Source organism: Aspergillus affinis (genome assembly GCF_023601865.1).
Source record: "Aspergillus affinis strain CMG 70 chromosome Unknown NODE_166_length_62455_cov_94_383084, whole genome shotgun sequence".
NCBI classification, from domain to species: domain Eukaryota; kingdom Fungi; phylum Ascomycota; class Eurotiomycetes; order Eurotiales; family Aspergillaceae; genus Aspergillus; species Aspergillus affinis.
The window spans coordinates 1-20,872 of record NW_026515947.1 but is presented as its reverse complement, the minus strand read 5'-3'; the positions used below and the strand labels follow the sequence as shown (position 1 = coordinate 20,872).

General features: G+C 46.4%; 5 protein-coding genes across 5 annotated transcripts; 3 read left to right on the top strand and 2 right to left on the bottom strand.

Annotated features, from left to right (window-relative positions):
• Positions 1-270: 270 nt before the first annotated feature.
• KD926_002930 (sugar transporter) lies at positions 271-1,900 on the top strand (the record flags this gene model as incomplete). Its single annotated transcript, XM_053094507.1, has 2 exons — positions 271-1,481; positions 1,552-1,900. The coding sequence occupies 2 exons, from the start codon at positions 271-273 to the stop codon at positions 1,898-1,900; spliced, it is 1,560 nt and encodes a 519-aa protein (XP_052950723.1).
• A 215-nt stretch (positions 1,901-2,115) lies between these two features.
• KD926_002929 (putative MFS alpha-glucoside transporter) lies at positions 2,116-3,987 on the bottom strand (the record flags this gene model as incomplete). Its single annotated transcript, XM_053094506.1, has 4 exons — positions 2,116-2,230; positions 2,305-2,557; positions 2,959-3,677; positions 3,758-3,987. 4 exons carry the CDS (start codon positions 3,985-3,987, stop codon positions 2,116-2,118), a joined length of 1,317 nt encoding a protein of 438 aa, XP_052950722.1.
• Positions 3,988-5,352: 1,365 nt separating this feature from the next.
• Positions 5,353-6,940, bottom strand: KD926_002928 (glycoside hydrolase family 1 protein; the record flags this gene model as incomplete). The annotated part of the gene is made up of 2 exons (XM_053094505.1): positions 5,353-5,492; positions 5,560-6,940. 2 exons carry the CDS (start codon positions 6,938-6,940, stop codon positions 5,353-5,355), a joined length of 1,521 nt encoding a protein of 506 aa, XP_052950721.1.
• Positions 6,941-7,345: 405 nt separating this feature from the next.
• On the top strand, positions 7,346-10,089 carry KD926_002927 (alpha-L-rhamnosidase; the record flags this gene model as incomplete). The annotated part of the gene is made up of 2 exons (XM_053094504.1): positions 7,346-9,130; positions 9,184-10,089. 2 exons carry the CDS (start codon positions 7,346-7,348, stop codon positions 10,087-10,089), a joined length of 2,691 nt encoding a protein of 896 aa, XP_052950720.1.
• Positions 10,090-11,994: 1,905 nt separating this feature from the next.
• On the top strand, positions 11,995-12,927 carry KD926_002926 (uncharacterized protein; the record flags this gene model as incomplete). The annotated part of the gene is made up of 1 exon (XM_053094502.1): positions 11,995-12,927. One exon carries the CDS (start codon positions 11,995-11,997, stop codon positions 12,925-12,927), a length of 933 nt encoding a protein of 310 aa, XP_052950719.1.
• Between the last annotated feature and the right edge of the window lie 7,945 nt (positions 12,928-20,872).

The window sequence follows — 20,872 nt, the reverse complement described above, 5'->3', positions numbered from 1 at the left end:
GTCGGTATCACTGTCAATGGCTTCACTGACTCAGGTGGATGCTGGGGCTTGATCATCTGATTTGTTCCGATTTGTTCAACTAGAGACTGGGACTAATCTTTTGTTTGATCCTACGGCAAAGAGTCGGGATATTACGTCGGCTGTGATGACGAGCATAAGTAGTGGCCTGCAGTCACACTACCCTGGTTAATTCTGAAAATTTGGACTTTGGCTGCACGTTTCCGACTCATTCTATCTGATTTCGTTTTGTCACTCTCTCAGCATCTCAAAATGGGTGCTGCTACTAAGGAAGGTGTTGAAGATGCTGGAGACAACCAAATCGCTGCTTCCACTCCTTCGAGCCCAGCATGGTATCGTCAGAAGCACCTTCTTCATCTCAACTTCATCATTCTGTCTTTGGTCATGTTCTCATCGGCAAACGGCTTCGACGGCACTCTCATGAATGGCCTTCAGGCCTTGGATCAATGGAATGAATTCATGGATACTCCTACCGGTCCGTGGCTGGGATGGTTGAACGGCATCTACTGGCTAGGATCCGGAGTTGGATACCCTACTGCTGCATGGATTGCAAACCGTTGGGGCCGGAAGCCTGGCGTCTATCTGGGATATCTGTTCCTGGCCCTCGGCTGCGCTCTCCAGACTGCCGCAAACAACGATATAGCTTTCATGATGGCTCGACTGTTTGTCGGTGTTGCCTCAGCCATGTTCGGAAACGCCGTTCCCCTTCTCATTAACGAAATCGCCTACCCGGAACATCGCAGCATCGTTAATTCCCTTTTCATGTCGGGCTGGTATGTCGGTGGAACAGTTGCAGGATGGGTCATATTTGCTTCCCGAACCTACGCCTCATCATGGGCATGGCGTTTGCCTTCTCTACTGCAGGTGCTCGTGCCCTTGATCGCCCTTCCCGGATTTTTCCTCGCACCTGAGAGTCCTCGGTGGTTGATTTCAGTTGGTCGAGAAGAGGAAGCAAAGGAAGTGCTGATCAAGCACCATGCTGCGGGCGATCGGTCGTCAGCGTTGGTCGCAGCTGAATTCACTGGGATCACGGCGGCAATCAGCAGTGAACAGGAGGCCCACAGCAGCTCTAGCTACATGGAGATGGTCAAGACTCCTGGTAACCGTCGTCGCTTGATGATTTCAATCACTCTAGGCATCTTCTCTCAATGGGCCGGTAACGGTGTCGTTTCTTACTACCTCGCCTTGATTCTTGACACCGTAGGTGTCACCAGCGTCCGGGACCAAACACTCATCTCTGCGTGCATGCAGATGTGGAATCTGATATTTGCCACGATGGGTGCTTTCTTGAGTGACAAACTCGGTCGACGCGCTTTGTTCATGGCCTCTGCGTGTACCATGTTCGTCAGTTTCGTGCTGGTTACGGCGCTGTCGGGATCGTTCGCTGAAACCGGCCACAAGGGCACAGGTGCCGCTGTCATTCCATTCCTTTTTACCTTCTTTGCTGGATACTGTATCGCTTTGTAAGTATTCCCCGAGTAAACCAAATCAATCCATTCTCGTAGCCAGTCGCTAACCTATGAAATCAAATAGGACTCCCTTCCTCACCGGATACCCCTGCGAAATCTGGCCGTTCCGTCTCCGCTCCCGTGGTCTCACAGTGACGTGGGTTGCCGCCATTTGCGCCATCTTCTTTAATACTTTCGTGAACCCCATTGCTCTAGAGAAGATTGCTTGGAAATACTACATTGTGTTTATCATCGTTCTGATGGTGTTTGGTTTGACTGCCTACTTCTTCTACCCGGAGACAAGGGGATACAGTTTGGAGCAGATGGCGGTCATCTTTGACGGACCCGACTATGAGGGAAGCAAAGCTGTCGAGATTATGGATGTGGATGAGAAGAAGAGGGCGTCGTCAAGTATACACCAGGAGGTTGTCTAGGGGTGTTGCCTTGCTGGGAGATTGTGGAGAGTTGCTTGATGCGTTTGATACGTTGTCTTTACGGTTACGATTTTTGTATTTTGATCTTTTCATAGTTTATTGTGGTTTTCAGTACCCATTGCAGGGATTGGGATATGAATTAATTAAGCTACCACCACACCCCTCGACCCCATATCATATTAATAAACCGATCTATCAATATTTACCTTTCTTGATCACTTCCTCAGTTCATTCATCTGCACCAGCGTCTGCGTAGCCGTCTCCGTCTTATGAAACTGCCACGGCTTGATCTTTCTCTCAAACAGCTCGTCCAGCTCAGCAGCAGATCGCCTATACCAGTCAGTATATACCATTTTCAACCATATTCAAGAGTCTTGAAAAGGTGAACAAGAGAGAAAATATACCCCTTTGTCTCAGGAATCAAGAACCACATCCCCAATGTAAACGGGAATCCGACGCCCACGTAGAACCAACCCGTCTTGAGTCCCCAGTTCCACTTATTCTCGTTTGTCATGTACGGCACCAGCACGTTCATCACCACGCCGATCACACATGTCGCTGCGGCCGCAAATCCAGCCGTATAAGGGCGCAAACGCTGTGAGGAGATTTCGCCGATATAGCCCCATCCGGTGGCGCCATTGGCTGCTAATCCGACGTCTACACAGGTCGTCATGTTAGCATAATGATGCTAGACAAGGGGAAGGAAGTAGAGGGGAAAAGAAGAGAAACATAAGGGGGAGACATACTCCAAAAACAAGCAAACAAAACAAAAACATAAGTCGAAGCATTACTACTCTTCGTAACACCAATAACCCCAATCGCAAGACAAGAAAGCCACGACAGAGTAGTTCCAGAACAAGCCAAGATACGTCGTCCGACGCGATCCGCGACCAGGATCAGCACGCAGACCGTTGCGATCTGGATCGACGAGGTAATAACTTTAATCTTAAATGGATCTTCCAGTCCCGTTTGCTGAAAGAAATACGTCCCGAAGGTGCCGAACAAGGTCAGTCCGATGAATTGCTGCGAGAGGTTCGTTCATAGGGAAATGACGGTACGAAGACCGTCCGTGCCGCGGAAAATAGAGTACCATTTCTCGCGACGCTGCTCGACAGCGACGGCTTTTTCGTGCTCGACGGATAAAACGATGACCTGGAACTGTTGCTCGAGGTTGTAGTCGGTCACGCCGCGGTAGAGCGTACGGAGCTGTTTCTTCGCGCGCTCGTACTTCCCGACGTTCACGCACCAGACAGGGGACTCGGGGACGATGATGTAGATTAGGAACATGAGTCCAAGCTGTGCCCACTGGGTGTAGATCGGGGTGAGATAGTTTCCTGGATGGGTATGTGAAAGATGCTGTAGCGCCACCTGCGCAAAGAACGATCCTAACGTCCACCAGAGACTATAACACATCAACAGTCCACCGCGGATCCGAACAGGCGCTACTTCAGAGATGTAAGTTGGGACAGTCGACTGCACGCCGCCGACGCCCATTCCGGCGAGTAACTTGGCAATTAACCATACGGGCCACGACCTGGCGAGACATTCGGCGATGACACTGCCCACGAGTATGAGCCAGTATAAGTACATTGCGACTTTGCGACCGAAGCGACTAGATATGAAGGCGAGACTGGTCATGCCGAGGATCTGACCGCAGGACATGATGGAGCTCCAGCCACTCAGGATGGGAGACGCGAGGGCCGGAGAGCCGTCTTTCCCGATCTCGGTGGCGAAACGATCCACGAATCCCGAGTTCGCGATGATACTGGCGTTGATGCTGAATAAAACATATGTTAGCATGCTGTGCGTGTGGAAAATGGCTGGTAGGCATCAGGGTAAACGCGCGGATAGACGAACCCAATCTGATACCCATCCGTCGCGGCACTAAAGGCCATAGCAAAGCAAACTGCTGTACATAGCTTGAACTTCTTGATCGTGTCAATGACCCCAAGGGTTTCATATCCGGACGGCGCTTGACCTTTCGCGGCTGCGTCGAATTCCGCATCAGATGCTTTGAGGTCCTCGGGTACAGACTCGACATGTTCGACAGGCGGAGCCTTCACGGAGGGATGGAGATTGTATTTCATGATGGCCGGCTAGTCTGGGTTGTGCGTAATCACAGCAACTCTGAGAGATAATGGAGAATATATTAATAAGATGTCGGCATTTGACCTGTGTATTGAACACGAGGACATGGCTTGATCAAACCCTAGCAGCGCCACCTTGTCTTAGTTGCTATAGCGTCATGTCTTTGCCTCGGGGTAACTTGGACCGGAGTGTTGTAAGGGCAAAAGGTAGCGAGATAACTGGCTATAGCAGGCTGTAATATGCCTGGGGGAGAATGCAGTTGTCCGGGGTCCCCGGATTCTCGATTTGTCCAATGAAACAAAGAACGTGGGCCAACGTAGCATGCTCGGTACAAAGACATGGGTTTAGTCTAAGGTTGGTAACTTAGCCAGAATATCCAAGGATGAGAAGAGACCGGAGGATTATAGGCCGAAAGTTAATGAGCTCGAGAGCGATGTTAGGTCTACACTTATCAGAATATTGAATAGACTGCGAGAGCAGTTTTGACTACAAAAGTCTTTTGTCTGGCAATAGATGAGAATATGTTTTTGAAAAGGGCTTTCATAACACAAAGCAATGGGAACTTGTTGATAGACGTTTTCTTAGCCTGTTGCAAGCATGAGGGACATTTTCACGTAGGTAGATTTGCTGCTGACCACACCCTGCTCCCGAGGCCCGGCTTAAGCCGGACTAAGCACCAGTCGCCAAATATTCAAGACCCTATCGAATGGTTCAATTACCGTCATTCCCCATGGGGACATGTAATAGCCGAGTGTAACACTATGATCGAATTGCACTTCGTCTAATCATCAGGCTAGTCTTGATATCATACGATGTGGAAGGGGCTGGGCGACATAGGAGGGTCTGGAACGGGGACAGAGTAACCAATTATAATTCTCCAAAAAGGCGAACAGGGCTGGAGAAACTGGAAAGAGGCGTATAGCTTGAGCGCCAGAAGCATATCATGTGGTAACTGCCGTATATATGAGATGTCAAGGGCATTGGATAGAAGCGCAAAGATGAGACTAAGAGGCTGCTAGGATCCGCATCCCGGTCGATTTCCATACCAGCCAATGAACATGATGGATTAAAGAACGCCACCATTCGAAAACTATACCCTGAATGGAAAGGGTCACGATCTATTTTGGATGTTGAAGGCCAAGGATCAGGGACTTGTTGGGCGCGGGGAAGATATGATATCGTTCTTTCGGCTCGGATGAACAGATAGATCTAGAAATTGGTTGAGCGGGGGTATGTATTTCAGGGCAAAACGTTCGGTATTCAGAAATGTTACTACATCGAATAGGTCAAAGTACATAGTAAATCAATAGTGTTATGATATTGCAAACGAAATCTATTTTCTAGTATTCTAATTCTAATCCATCTCAAGAAATGCTCTTCCCCTTTGCCCTCCGCTCATCGAAAGACGTCTTCAGATACCATGCAGACTTCTTCGGTGTCCTCTCCAGCGTTGTCCGATCCACATGCGAAATACCATACCTGGGACTATACCCAGCTGACCACTCTGCGAACATTTAGCATGACCCTGTCCGCATCCACTACGCACATCAGAAAGAACTGGCCGAACTTACCAAAATTGTCCATCAAACTCCAAGCATAATACCCCGTCACCTTGACCCCATCCTCATAGACAGCCCTTGAGATCGCATCCAAATACAATCCAAAATACCTCACGCGGAACTGATCGTCCAGCGCCTCCTCTTTACTCATCTCGCTTTCCCCAGGACATGGACATCCATTCTCAGTAATGATAATCGGCAGCTGGTATCTGTTCCACACCCAATTCAATAGCTTTCGGAACCCATACGGCGCTACCCGAAGCCATGCCATTCCCGACACCGGACCCGCTTCCTCGCCCCGACAGTTCGTGGGTCCTTCTTCGATATTACCCGCGCAGTCATCGGGTGCGGGGGGATCGGGGAGTGCGCGGGCAAATTTAGTGGAGTAGTGGTTCATACCGTAGAAAGTGTTGAGATGGGCTGTTTCACGGAGCAAGGTACGTTCGGCGTCCGTGAAATGGGGAAGTCGATCGCCGAGGAATTCCCGCATACAAGGTGGGTATTCTTTTGCGAGGAAAATGGGGTCTGCGAACCACGAAATGTAGAATTCCTGTCGACGTTGCGCGGCGTCAATGTGGATCGGGCTGTCTGGATCCCAGGGCTCGTAGAAGTGACTGTTCAGGACGATCGATATCGTTCCATTCTGAGAAGGCTGGAACTCCGACGCATAGGTTCGCACGACAGAGGCGTGTGAGACAATCAGAGTGTGTCCTACTATCCAAGGCTCGGTGCGCGGATCTCCGCCATTCGAGGAGTTTCTACCCGGAGCCAGGACGCCGGTATGGTGACCGAATATGGAGATGATGTATGGTTCGTTGAATGTGATCCACTTCTTGACTCGGTCGCCAAAGTGCGAGAAGCAGACACGAGCGTATCGTTCGAAGTCGGCCTTGAACTCGGTGGTGTTCAAGAACGCGCCATAATTATCGTAGATTCCCTGTGGCGCGTCCCAGTGATACAAGGTGACAACGGGCTCGATGTTCTTCGCGAGAAGAGAGTCAATGAGGCGGTTGTAAAATGCGATACCCTCGTCATTGACCGGATCATTACGTCCTCCACGGGGAATTATGCGTGACCAAGAAATCGAGAACCGGTAAACATCAACGCCGAATGAAGCCATTAGATCAACGTCTTCCGAGACGCGGTTATAGTGATCGCAGGCAATGTCGCCATTCTCGTTATTCGTTCGGGACGGCTCCAGATGCGTGAATGTATCCCAGATGGATGGACCACGGCCACCTTGGCCCACCGCACCCTCGACTTGATATGAGGCAGTCGCACCGCCCCAGACAAAGCCGGGAGGAAGAGGAAGCTCTTCGACCGGAAGTTTATCGATGTCCGAGTGGTCGGTGGCGGCGACATTGTCGCCAGCTTGGAACATGTTTACGTTCATTTTGTCTGTGGTATGTAAAGATCTTGGAAACAAAGATTCGAGGTAAGCTGAAAGTACTGCACGTTGGAGAGAGAACCCTCAGTTCTCATGGGTTATATAGCTATTACTTAAGAAGTGAAGCGTGAGTGAACCTGATCGGCATTGGCAAATCAATAAAACCCCCGATAAAGCCTCCGAGAAGTGGAGCTGCTTATTTTGCCGTCGGCATTTGGAGGTATACAACGTTGTATCGGACGGTGTCTCATCCCCCGGGATCGGGGTATTGCACCCCGATGAGGCACCAAGAGATCGCGCCCCCAGGCTTCGGGCATTCCCACTTACTTCTCTCCCACGAGCAGTTTTTGAGAGCGTTTTTCTTCCTTTCATCCTTCCCAAAAATTCTCTACTCGACGGATACGAATAATCATGCCTACAGTCACAGGTCTCCAATTCGAGCACTACCACGCACCGAACACGCTAGGCATGCAAGAGACCCAACCTCGGCTCTCCTGGCGTTTCCGCGACGTCCCAGCCAACTACCAACAGGCAGGATACGAGCTAGAGATCTCGCGACAATCATTTCCCTCTCAACAAGTTTCCAAGTCTACATATCGTGTTGACTCGTCCTCTTCCCGCCTCGTGCCATGGCCAGACCCTCACCCCTTGCAATCCCGCCAGAAACTCTCCGCACGAGTCCGCGTATGGAATGCCACTGGTCAATCCACGGCATGGAGTGATTCAACCTCTCTAGAGAGCGGTCTTCTTTCGCGCTCGGATTGGCAATGCGACCGTATCGCTGCCCCCTGGGGACCAGGCACCCAGACCGCCGATCCAGAACAACTCTACCAGAAAGAGTTCGCGGCCTGCGCGCCCATCACTCAGGCAAGACTGTACATCACCGCCCAAGGGGTCTACGAAGCCGAGATAAATGGCCACCGCGTTAAAGACCATTTTCTACCTCCGGGTTGGACCGCATATGATGCCCGACTGCAGTACCAGACATACGACGTCACGGAGTTGCTGTCCAGCGGAGACAACTGTATCGGAGTGCGTGTCGCAGAGGGGTGGTTTTCCGGTCGCATCGGGTTTGAAGGCGGACATCGCAATATCTGGGGACCGCATACTGCGTTGTTGGCGCAGTTAGAGATGGTGTATGCGGACGGGCAGGTCGAGCACGTTGTGACGGATGGGTCGTGGCGGGTGACGAAGGGTCCGATCCAGAAGGCAGAGATATATGATGGGGAGAAGTACGATGCGAGATTGGATATTGATAAGTGGTCGTCTGTTGGGTGTACTGACGGAAAATGGGAGCCTGTTCTTCGCATGGAGCCTTTACCGGATATCGTTGAGCTGACGGCAGGGTATGGGGAGCCTGTTCGGCGGATCGAAGTGATCAACCCAGTCAAGAAGCTGATTACGCCATCTGGGAAAGTGGTCTTGGACTTTGGACAGAATCTTGTTGGGTATGTCCGGTTGAAGAATATCACGGGTCCGCGTGGCCATCGCATCGCGCTCTCCCATGCAGAGGTGCTGGAGAAGGACGAACTGTGTACGAGACCGCTGCGGATCTGCCAAGCAGTCGACGAATACACGCTCAAAGGCGATCAGAACGGCGAGGTCTACGAGCCACGCTTTACATTCCACGGTTTCCGGTATGCGCAGATCGACGGGTGGAGCAGCGACGTTGATCTCGAGAGTTCCGCAGAGGCCGTGGTCTGCCATACAGACATGAAACCATCCGGCTCATTCTCTTGTTCGGACCCGCTGCTTAATCAACTCTATCAGAACGTCCAATGGGGCATGCGAGGGAACTTCCTGTCCGTGCCGACGGATTGTCCCCAGCGTGACGAGCGACTCGGATGGTCCGGCGACCTGGCCTTATTTGCTCCCACCGCGACTATGATTTTCGACTGTTTTGGCATGTTGCGCAACTGGTTAATCGACGTGGAGCATGATCAGAAAGTTCTCGACGGGGTCCCAGCAATGGTGACACCGAACGCCACACTTCCTGACCCCATATGGTGTCGACGAAAGCCGTGCGCAATCTGGCACGACGTGACCATTCTAGCACCGTGGGCTTTATACCAAGAAACCGGAGACAAGAACATTCTCCTTCAGCAGTATGACAGCATGACGACGTGGATGAAAACACTTCCGAGAAACAAGATGGGTGCTACGCATCTCTGGGACACAAGTATCTTCCAGCTCGGCGTTCGTATTTCCCTCTCTGATCTCTAGCATTTCATAAATAACACAACATACAGGACTGGCTTGACCCTGCAGCCCCTCCCGACGCCCCGTGGAAAGGCTTGACAGATGCCAAAATGGTCTCCAACGCATTCCTCATCCACAGCCTGGACCTCATCTCCCGAATCGCCACTATCCTTGAAAAACCCGACGACGCCAAAATGTACTCATCAGACGCAGTGCTCACCCGAGAGCAATTCCAAGCCGAATACGTAACCTCCAACGGACGCATCGCCTCCGACTCCCAAGCAGCCTACACGCTCGCCATCTACTTCGACCTGCTCACGCCCGCACAACAAACCCGAGCCGGGTCACGTCTCGTGGAACTCGTCCGCAAGAACAACTTCCACATTGGAACCGGGTTCGCGGGAACCCCGTTTCTCTGCGAAGCGCTGCTCCGAACGGGCCATGTGCAGATTGCGTATGCGATGTTGACGGAACGCACGTGTCCGTCATGGTTGTATCCTGTGACGATGGGTGCTACTACGGTTTGGGAACGCTGGGATAGCATGCTACCGGACGGGTCGATCAATCCTGGCGAGATGACTTCCTTCAATCATTACGCGTTTGGGGCAATTGCACGGTTTCTGTACGAGAGGGTAGCAGGGCTGGAAAGCATTGAGCCTGGGTGGCGGCGGTATCGCGTTCGGCCAGCGATTGGGGGAGAGATTACGAGTGCGAGAGCGGAGCATGAGGCACCGCATGGGAGAGTGTCTTGTTCGTGGGAGACGGAGAAGGTGATTGAGATAGAGGAGAAGATTACAGTTAGGGTTACTGTGCCATACGGGGTGGTCTGCGAGGTGGTTATCCCGGATGGAGCGGAAGAAAGGACCGAGGTTGTCAGTGCTGGTGAATGGGAGTTTCAGAGCGTTTTTATGCGGGATTACGAGTGGCCGGTCAAGCCTTTGCCACCCAAGTCTTAGAGTTGGAGATGTTGAGTGGTTCACCGCTAGTTGTGCATAGAGTTGAAACCTGATTTGGACATGTATTCAATCTTCCAGGGACAAAATATAGAAGGTCCGTAGAAGAAACGGAAGGATTGTAGAAATACTAAGCACGGAGAAGATCGTGGTGTTGCTAATTGAAGTCCTTTCGAAAACATTCCTACCGAAAAAGAGGTCTTTTATTATATGAAGGAGCCATGAAGAGGTGCCTTGGTTGGTATTTGCGCCTTAGGCATCAAAAACCTTCAGATTCGAGATACAGCTGGGTTTTGCGCTGCAATCCATAGAAACAAATTCTACCACTTATTGCCTGTAAATAGGTCACTGAGTAATCAATAATGAAAGTGGTATTAAGAGGCAGAGAACTACAGGCCTTGATGGCTAACGGTGTTGCTACACATCACAGCCTGGATGCCTGAGGCAGTAACGCACGGAGCAGACTGCTCGCAGAACACCGTGGTCTAAAAACAAGAACTGGGACGTCAACCTATTCATGTCTGGCTCCTTATTGAGGACATAAGGTAAATTAATCTACTTAGTATATGGAATGATCGAATCCGTGGTCGTGGGACAGGGCAAGTCGTATACAGCGACGGCACCCGGTCGCAAATTTCACCCGGGAGTCATCATATGCAAGCAAAGCTGAACAAGAAATTTGTGTCCTCAGCATGAGACGAGGATTAGTCCGGAGTGTCTCGCTCAGCTCAATCCCACTCACCGGGCAGCCCCAAGCCCACAATTATCTGCTTCGAAGTAAGCACGACCCCGATTACCTCCCGGTGCTCTCTCCTGCCATGACCATTGTCCCATTCCGGTAACCATGAATACCGCGGTTGACAAACAATAAATCATCGCCAGGTCTCGGTCGGACGAGCTGACCAGACAACCTATTGCCGTCGTGATCCGGTCAGGTCGGACTTTCAGCCGTCAGATGGGCCTGGGGGCCAAAACTTAGGGCTGGGCGGACTGCGGGCGTCCCCCGAGGTCCGTCAGGGGCAGGCTCGCCCAAGTGCCCTGCGTCTGAGTAACTCAAAATAGAACTATTCACGAGTCTGGACCCAGGCTTGATCTGGTCCATTTAGAAGCTTCTACGCGTGCACTAGTCGTTCTAGCTCCTGCAGGTTCTTCGACATCGTCTGCCACATGGCGTTCTTGGCGCCCTGTTCCTCGTACAGTAAGATGAACCCTTCGACGCGAGAAACCGGGATCTTTGGTTTCAATTATCCGGTTGACATCATACGCCATAAAGAGTCCGTCATGGGTCCGAAAATTAAACACAGTGTGCTGACTGCTGACTGCTTCGCCCCTGGCTCGCGTCGAGGGCATTGGTGGTAGCCGCTTGGGGGCCGTCCTGATAGTGGAGCTCTCCCCTGTGGACTCGTATTCATTTCTGCGGCATTGACGCTTGAGGTGGCACCAGAGGCTCTGTCGATCTGGTAGCCCCTGTAGAAGACCATCCCAGAGTGTGTTACGCTTGCTTTGTCCTTGTCCTAGCGCCAGCACTAACCACCGTTTAATGCTGATCCTGTCGGCGATCACGCATGAGTTGCAGTTACTCCTACTCAGTTTGAAACAGGCCTCGCCCCCAATGTATTCGGCCCCCGTCAATAGCACGCCGTCTTACTTACAAGTCTGGACAGATCTCTCATGCTGACAGTCGGCCCATTCCTGCCTCGAGGATGGAAAATATAAGAACAGCGATGATCGCTGTGTCACTCCAGTATCTCATCACTCACTCCACACTCACTCTCATTCAGTCTTTCGTTCCAGTTTATAAACTGAGTCAATCATTCTTTTTTTGATCTTGTACCGGTACAGATCGACATTCTTTACTCCACTTAGTTTTTAAACTTAATTAGCCTCGACGGCCCCATTCCAACCAAAATGCGAAGCGTCATTGCCGTTTCCCCCATGGCAGCTCTGCTGGCCACCCTCTTCCTGCTGCTGCGTGTCGCCTCTGCCGTGCCAGTGACCACCGAGCTAGTCCCCATTGCTGCCCCCGAGGGTAACGAGCTTGCAGCCCGTGCGCCCACTGCGAAGCCCGTGATCTCCGTTAAGTTCTTCAACGACAAGATCAAGGAGCAGAAGATCACCAAGGACAAGACTTGCTTGTTCTACTACCGCCTGAACAAGGAGAAGGGTGAGACCACCGCGCGTCAATGGTATAAGGATCACGCGCCTAAGAGCGGTGGCTTCCTCGGCCTCGGCCAGAAGGTCAAGGACCCCGTCACCTACAACGACGTCAACAACAAGATGTACACTTACCGCATGGATCTGCCCTCGAAGGTCCCCAGGCCCACCACCATGAACAGTGACAGTTCCGCCCCCAAGGAGATCAAGGCCGACTGGCTCGGTGGCGGCCTTATCTCGCAGGCCCTGGCTGAGAGCTGCGAGGGTGACGTCTACTTCTTCACTGGCGCAAACGAGCAGTGGTGGGACCAGTACCCCTACAGCAACGCGGACACCAACTTCTGGTGGGACTTCGAATGGCCCGCTCTCCTGAAGAACAGCAAGGTTAAGAACGTCTATCTGGTCGACCCTGCTACCGCTACCGAGATCCCCACCACTCCCCTGTACAAGAAGGGCACCACCCCCGACCACGTTCCCGACAAGAACCGTCCCCTTGGCACCGGCTGGGAGTACGACACCGGCAAGACCCAACAGCAGCCTGCTCCCAAGCCCACCACTACCAAGGCTGCCGAGCCCACCAAGACCAACGCCCCTGCGCCTACCAAGACCAAGGGCAGCACCACCGGTGGCAAGGGTGGAAAGGGCGGAAAGGGCGGAAAGGGCGGAAAGGGCGGCAAGAAGATCTAAACGGTCTTTCTCTGTGCCTCGCGTCCATGTACACCGGCAAACAGGGCAGATGGCTTAACGTGTTAACGCCTTATGCTGTACTATAGAATTGATGGTTCGAGAGTCTTTCGTTGGATGGCCCGTGTTTTCCTTGGCTGTTCACGGCTTGTTTGTTAATATTGTGATTTCTTGGTTTTTGTTAGAATGAGAGTGCAGTTGGATGTGTATATTCGCATCTGAGTAGACTATCATTAATTTTATATCTTATACATGGTGGAAATACTTGCTTCGTTTCGTAGTTCCTCTTTATGCAATCTGATAGAATAAACTCTGATTAAACTTTACCAAGGCGAACATGATTGTGCAGCGTTCATTATCCTTTATCAAAATTAGGAATATTTCAGATCGCAAGGTTGACGGGATAGCCGTCTTATGAGAAATACAAAATAGCTATTGATGAATACAGGACGTCGATCGGCCTGTAGCAGCCGGTGGGGTGTAATATGTCAAAAATTCAATTTTAGATCATGAGCCAATTTGTGATCAATGCTTGCAATGCCATGCCACGTTTTCATCTTCTGAAATTGTTCTTTTCTTTATGTTTCGCCCCAATTCCCCCGTCGTGTTTCGTGTCTTTCCCCTTTTCCGGCGCATTGAAACGTTTTTTCAGATATACTTTAGATGCCTAAAAGACCTCAACATCATATACACCCCTTGCAGGGTGGCCGCCATTCCTCCACCTGCAGTGATCCAGACAGCACGCTGGACATACAAAGAGCGAAGAGGGATCTGTCCTGTAGCGGAAGAGCTGTCTCTCTGCTTTTTATTAGTTTGCTTCGACTATCGCGACGAGCGACGTACCGAGCCCAATCGGTTCGTTAAGTTGCTGATCTGAGGTCTCGAGCGGCCGATGATAGTTTGAAACATATTTATGAGTACTTGAACGAGGATAGTAGTATATTGACTGGTTTGAGGTTGAAATGGACGTAACACGAGGGGCGTGGCGACTTTTATATGGATTCGTTCCTGGTGACATCATCAGGCGGGGTCTCCCCATGGGGTAGTCCGGCCGTCATGTAATGCGAGCTATGGTTTGGAGTGAGTAATGGCCTTTCTATTACTTGATTTATGTACGACAAAGAGAAATTATTGGGTCCTTCGTGTCCTGTGGGATACTACTTAACTCGATTCTGTTGAGTCTTATATACAACGAAGCTTAATATAGGATAAGGCTATAACCAACTAACCTGGATACAGAACCCGTTAACCAGAAAGACATCACAATGTAATGCGTAATTCCATCAACCGACCATAGCGATCTTGCAATAAAACAACCTCCGCCCATTCCCGAAACCCACATTTCTGATAAAACATGGCCGCAGACCCGTTCTCCACCTCCACGAACGCTAACAACCACACCTGAGCTGCCCCGGCTGCAGCCCCCGTCGTTCTGACGTAGTCCACAGCTTCCTCTATCAGACGTCTTCCGTTCCCGGCTCTTCGTCCCTCTGGCGAAACATACATCCCATTCAACGCATAAGCGATGATAGACCGGTCAGTGTCGGAACCTGCGGAGTCGGGATGACTTGAGTTAAACAAGTTCAATACCCCTTGCGGGCCAAGTCGTGAATCAGGAACAAGCTTAGGCCCCATCATTGTAAGTGTACCGAGCCGTTTCCTCGACAGTAATGCGGGTAGGGTGGAATCATCGCTGGCATGAGGAACTGCATCGCAATTTGCTGTATCATCGAGTGCAATAAGTGTATTGGCGCTTGGATTTTGGATCCGTGCTTGCCACCTTTCTCGTGGGAATCTCACTTCATCGTCGTATTTCGACGAAAATGCTTCGGGGTCCTCTTTGAGGGCGCGCAGGCGCCATCGATTATGGCATCGAGGGTCCCGTGGTCGTTTGCTATTGCCGGAAGAAGCGCAATGTTCGATAAGGCCATGTTGGGTGGAAGGTAGCTACGCGCTCTAATGAGTAAAAATTTGAATTCCCTCCATGCTATGGCTCCTATTGAGCATTTCCTGTCGGTCGCTTTGCATATTTAATTGTCTGTCAGGATCCCAGCTGCGGCGGGTGACTCACGCCGCTCTCGTATTATTTAGCTGTATGAGTAAATCAGCAGCCAAGATTAAATAGAATGCCCCAATTGATTCTCGACGCTATAAAGCGCCTACTTACATAAAACGGATTCAAATGATTCTGGTCAGTAGCACATAATCGATCAAAAGACTTCCATATTTCATAACTAGGTTAATAGCTGTATTCAGCAAGGCAAGGTTTTGGTATGAAGACCCGATTTCGAAATCTCCAACCCAAACAAGTTACTAAAATCTTTTTACATCCTTCATCAAGAAAGAGAGAGAAAGAGCGTGAGAAACAGAGAGGAAGAGAAATAGGTAAACGCAGAACAAAAAAAGAAAAAAAAAAAAAGAAAAAAGAAAAAAGAAAAAAGGTCTACCCGCCCCAGGATTCGAACCTGGATCTCCGTAACAATACGGTTAAGAATAGTGAGGTGTGCTACCATTGCACCAAGCGGGCTAGTTTACATAGTGGAGAACAACCGGAAGGTATCTGCTTGCTATTGGTTGGTCTGCCTGAGGCGACCCATCCCACCTTACCATCTCTAGCTTAGTTACCTTCTTAGCGCCATCGAAACTAGAAACCTTACTACGGAGTATGTCGTAGTAAAAGAAAAGGTATACAGGTAATCTAATTGAATCCATATCAAGCGAGTCTGTAATGTTGGACAAAGCAAAAATGGTGGGTGAGAGCAGGGTTACGTTAAAATTCGTTCGGATTTTTCTTCCGTATATGGGGAAACCAGCCTTCAAGTACTTATCCATTGCGACGATCATGAACCACTACGGAGTATGTAGAGTGATGCGCATTCCAATCTGGCGGATTGGAATTCTGGTCTTTTTAGTAGCTCAGTAGGTAAATGGTCCACCGTTTACCTCAAGATGCAGGGCTGTTCACGATTTGCCTATTTGCCTATTTGCCTATTTCGACGATATTATATCGGCAACTATACTATATAGTCAGTCCTAGAAGGTTGACGATACTATATCAGTAATTCGTTGACTATATCGGCAAATCGTCAAAATTACTTAATTAGGACTAGCTATTTAACAGTATGACGATTTTACTCCACATGATCATAATATATATATATAATTAGACTTCGGCAGGACCCATGGGTACCCATGGGTACCCATATAAAACCCATCGATGGGTTGGGTTTTGGGTTCAAGTCTCCGACCCATGATAGGTTATGGGTTTTAGAAGAGGACCCATTACCCATCATAGGTAACCCATGGGTACCCATATTGGTGTAAACAAGACAAACAAAAAAGAATCTCGTGACTGCATAATTAATGCAAATTTGTCTGTAATTTTAGGTATTGTAATTACATATAGAAGAAATAAGAATTGATATAGATAGGTTCGAGTTAAATTAATTTTATTCTTTTAATACTGCTTAAAGCTATTGTCCTCTTTATATTTGCGTTTTCTTCCAGATATCTGTAATTGAATCCTATTCTCTGGTAACTGGAGCTCTTCAGTATCACTCGTAGTACCAAAATCTATTAATTTATTGGAACTTTTGGAAGTAACTATTTCAGTATCTTCTTCCTTTTCCTCTTTTTCTTTTTCGTTATCGCTAATTAAATTAATTCTAATATCTTTCAGATTCTTATTACTCTGTTCCTTTGATATCTTAATCTTATTTAAAGTAAAATATTTTTTAAGCTCTTTTGTCTCTGTATTCTTAAGATCAAACTTTGATATACATAGAAATAGCATAATTTCTTCAATAGTTTCCGACTTCAAACGGTTACGTCAGTAATGGCAAACATTATAAACAGTATTAAAAAGCCGCTCAATATCAGTACCGGTTACAGAAATTGAAAGAGCATTCCGGGCAAGTAATACAATTGTAAAAAAACAGAATTAATTGTTACGCTAGAATTGGAGAGACTCAGCTTCTACTGAATCTAGAATTAAATCAGTATAGAACATTAATAGCTAAAATTAATAGACTTACTACTATCGAGATACTGGGTAGTCTTATCTCTAATAGGTTTTGTTACAGCCTTATTCCTACTTAGCATCTTATTAAGTCTTAATATTGATCTTGATAACGTTTGGAATGTAAGCGAAACTTAATCTCTTAAAAGACGTTTTTGATAGGGAAACAATACTGATTAAAATAATTTGCGATATATCTTATACTAATGTAGTTTCTAATTATCAGTCTAAAAGAATTGAAGCTTATTATCTGATATAAGTATAGTACTGATAGCAAAGATATATCCTTTCATCCTATCTGTTTAAGAGTAGTAGTTATTAAGCTTCTGTTAGCCTGCTTTTAGTGACTGTAACATTTGCTGTTTTTATCTAATACGTTTCTTTTTTAGCTGGCTTATCGATTGCTCAAGATATTCGAAAAGTGCGTTATAAAGCTTGAAAACTAGATGCGTAATAACTTCCTTTATTTTTGATAGCTCAATAGTATAGTCAAAAAATGGTTACATAATACAGAGAAGATAATCAATTTAACGCTATTCTTTATCATTAAGTAATATCTCTTTACAATTATATTGCTTATAGAACGGTTTGAAATAGCTGCATAACCATTTTGCACGTTAAAACATCAAATACGTCAAGTTCCATCGAGTTTGGACGTCTTGAATAGGTACTAGCCTAGGTTCTTGAGACTGAAGCTGAAGGAAGGTCTCCCGACATTATAAACTTGCATAAATATAAATTGCAAGGTAGCAAATCTTATTTAATGTACCCGAGATCTCGCGTTTTTGATATTTTCCATTTATTTTCGCTGCTAATGATTGCTGATCGGTCCATTTTGTCTTTGCAATATCGTTTTAAAATATAGCTTTAAGACGATCAAGTAGCTAATTCAAACAAAGCTAGATTACATAAACAAGATAAGGAATTCGGATAACAGTAGCATTATTAGGGAATGCTTGCTGAATTGTATCAATCAATATTTTATTGTTTGTTGCATTATCTGTTATAATCTTGAATATCCGGTCTTGGATATTGTAACCAATTAATGTCTCGAGAAGAGTTACACTTAGATTTGTACCTGTATATAAGTCATATAATAGCTTAAATCTAAGAAGAACCTCTTGATATATCCAGTTAACATTAATAAAATAATCTGTAACTGCTATAAAGGCCTAATTATATGGGGAAGTTCAGCAATCTAATGCAACCGATATCTTTAATCTGGGCGGAAATGTTTAAAGGGTAAAACGTTATTTATCTTGGATAACATCCCGTAATCGTTGCCGAATTGTAGTCGAAAAAAGTATTACTGGAGAAGAAGGCGCTAAGTATACTAATTGAATAAAAGTATAAAACGTTAGATATTCAATAAAATAGAACGGTAGACGATTTAAAGTAAGAAACTGTAGAAACTGAATCTCCCATGCAGCTTGCGAAAAAGGCTTAATAGTAGCTGTCTGGTCCTAAAATAATTAATATAAGGTAAATAAAGTTTAATAAGTAATATATTTCTGCTTTAAGAAATTGAAAGATATTCTCTTTACTGTTAGTTTTAGCCTTTTAGTAACTTGCTGTCTTGAGATATTTTGACAAAGTTAATGTATCATATAGGCTCTTACCGTTAGATAAAATAACTACAGAATATTCTAAAATCTGAACGCAGCGTTTACACATTACCTTTAACGCTCTATCTTTATGAGAAGTAACCTGATTAAAATGTTTTTAGATATCTGCATTGCAGTTTGTATCCTATTTAAAGTTACTTTTCTGTCTGAAGTCTGTTTGGAGTCACCAGTTAACCCAATCGGTATAAATTATATTGTTATAACGTAAAAAGGCCTTTCTCTGATCTAGGCCAACACGGGTAAGTAATGCAGAGATAGAAGAATTGTTCAGTCAAATAAAATCAGATTCGTTACCTTCGATTGAATATGAGTCTAAGATACTATCTGTAAGTGTAGTAAAATAGTATAAAAACGTAAAATAGAATAATTGATCTGTTTCTTTCTCATAAAGAGAGGGTAAAAAGTTAGAGTGCTAGCTTTAGCTTTAAGATATATTAATACAAAAAACCATAAAATAAGACAAATAAGTAGAAAGAGAGGATATACCTTCGTCGAAAAGACTGAATTGATAGATTCCCCTAATTTCAGCTGGTTGCGGGGAAAAGCAAAAGCAATATAGGGAGATCAAATATTATTAGCTTTTTTAGTAAGTCTAAATATAAAACTTATCGAAAACTTATAAAATCCATTGAAAATCTATCGAAAACTTACAATACCTCTTAAAAATCTATCGAAAACCTATCGAAAACTTACAATACCCCTCAAAAACCCATTAAAAACCTATTGAAAATCTATAATACCCATTGAAAACCCATGCTCAACCCATTTCCTTACTCGGCCAAAGAATATTCAGTAGGAAAACCTCTGGAATTGCCTTTATTCTCATTTCAAAGATAAATAGACAAAGAACAGCAGTATTAAAGCACAACTACATTAAATCAATAATAATATTAGTTTTTATTATCTATTGGTTTACATTTAGAAGGTATTCCTTTTAAATTATTGTAGTTCTTCGCCAGAAAAAAATTCCTTTGAGCTTTCATAATGAATTGTTCTACGGGCCATAGCCCCCTATATATGTAGGTTATATATCTTTATTCATTAAAATAACTATAACTTTATAACTTACAGACTTAATACTATCACTATCAAAAATTAAGTTTTTGATTTAAAATTAATAGAGAATCAGGTTTGAAGATTCTTCTGCTAACATAAAAAAATAGTTTTCTAGTAGAGATTATAATTATAAGACTATGAGATGCTAAACGAGAGAAAACATGTCAAAATTACAATCTAAAATTTTGTTAAGTAAGCTGAATTATGTATGCCAAGTCTTAAATTTGTGCAGAATATAGATTTTTTTGGGTCCCATGGGTACCCATCAAAAACCCATGGGTACCCATTGGGATGGGTTGACCATTTCAAAAAAACCCATAACCCATATGGGTTTGGCGATGGGTTGTGCCGAAGTCTATATATAATGTGAAGGGCTCAATCTAGGATCGTCATATTCAACTAATCTGACCTAGGCAGCTGACAACGAGAATATCAAACATGAAAAAGAAAGGAAAAGAGAGTAAGAAATAATCTCACAATACAATAGTTGCAAAAAACTAGCAAATAATGCGATACGCTCATCACATCTAATCCATTTTCGCTTAAACTCATGTCGAGTAGGCATTATTAATCAGTATTAACATCCTTATTGTATCTGCCTTTATAGAGTGTCGCTAGATCCCTAGCAAATCTCTTCTCTTATTGAATAGCCTTTCAACTGCAACTTCTGAGGCCGGGATTGCTAGGAAGTTCTTGGCCGCTGCTGCCATTTGAGGCTGTTCATCTTTATGTATATGCTACCAATTGTAAAGCCATTTTGGGTTAGTTGTATCAGTTAAAGTGACACGAGGATTGCCAAAATACCGATCAATATTAGAATTATAAAGTAAGGCTTTTAGTTGCAGTCGTTGAAACATTCGGGATTCTACATTGCTAGACTGGGAAGTTAGAATAAACTGCTGAGATAAGCCAATTCTTAGTAGCTCTCTCTCAGTGTGACGGTCTACAAAGGAGCCTAGTAAAAGACTAGTTTGTTTATGACTCGCAGTCAAGGAACTTTCCCATGGAGAAGAAAGGCTATCTATGAGGGAGGGTCTATCCTATATATACTACCTGAGGCTTCGTCTCAGGTAGGAATACCTACCGGAGGGTCCTCCATATTAGGAAGTTCGTATCGGGAAGTCCTTGGCTCAGGGGGTAACACTCAGGAAGAGGATATCTTTGGTAGAGATTATTGTCACGGGCTTGGCAGTGAGTAGGTGCGCTTCTACCCGCCAAGACCGTTTAGTAGGACAGTTACCAACTGAGC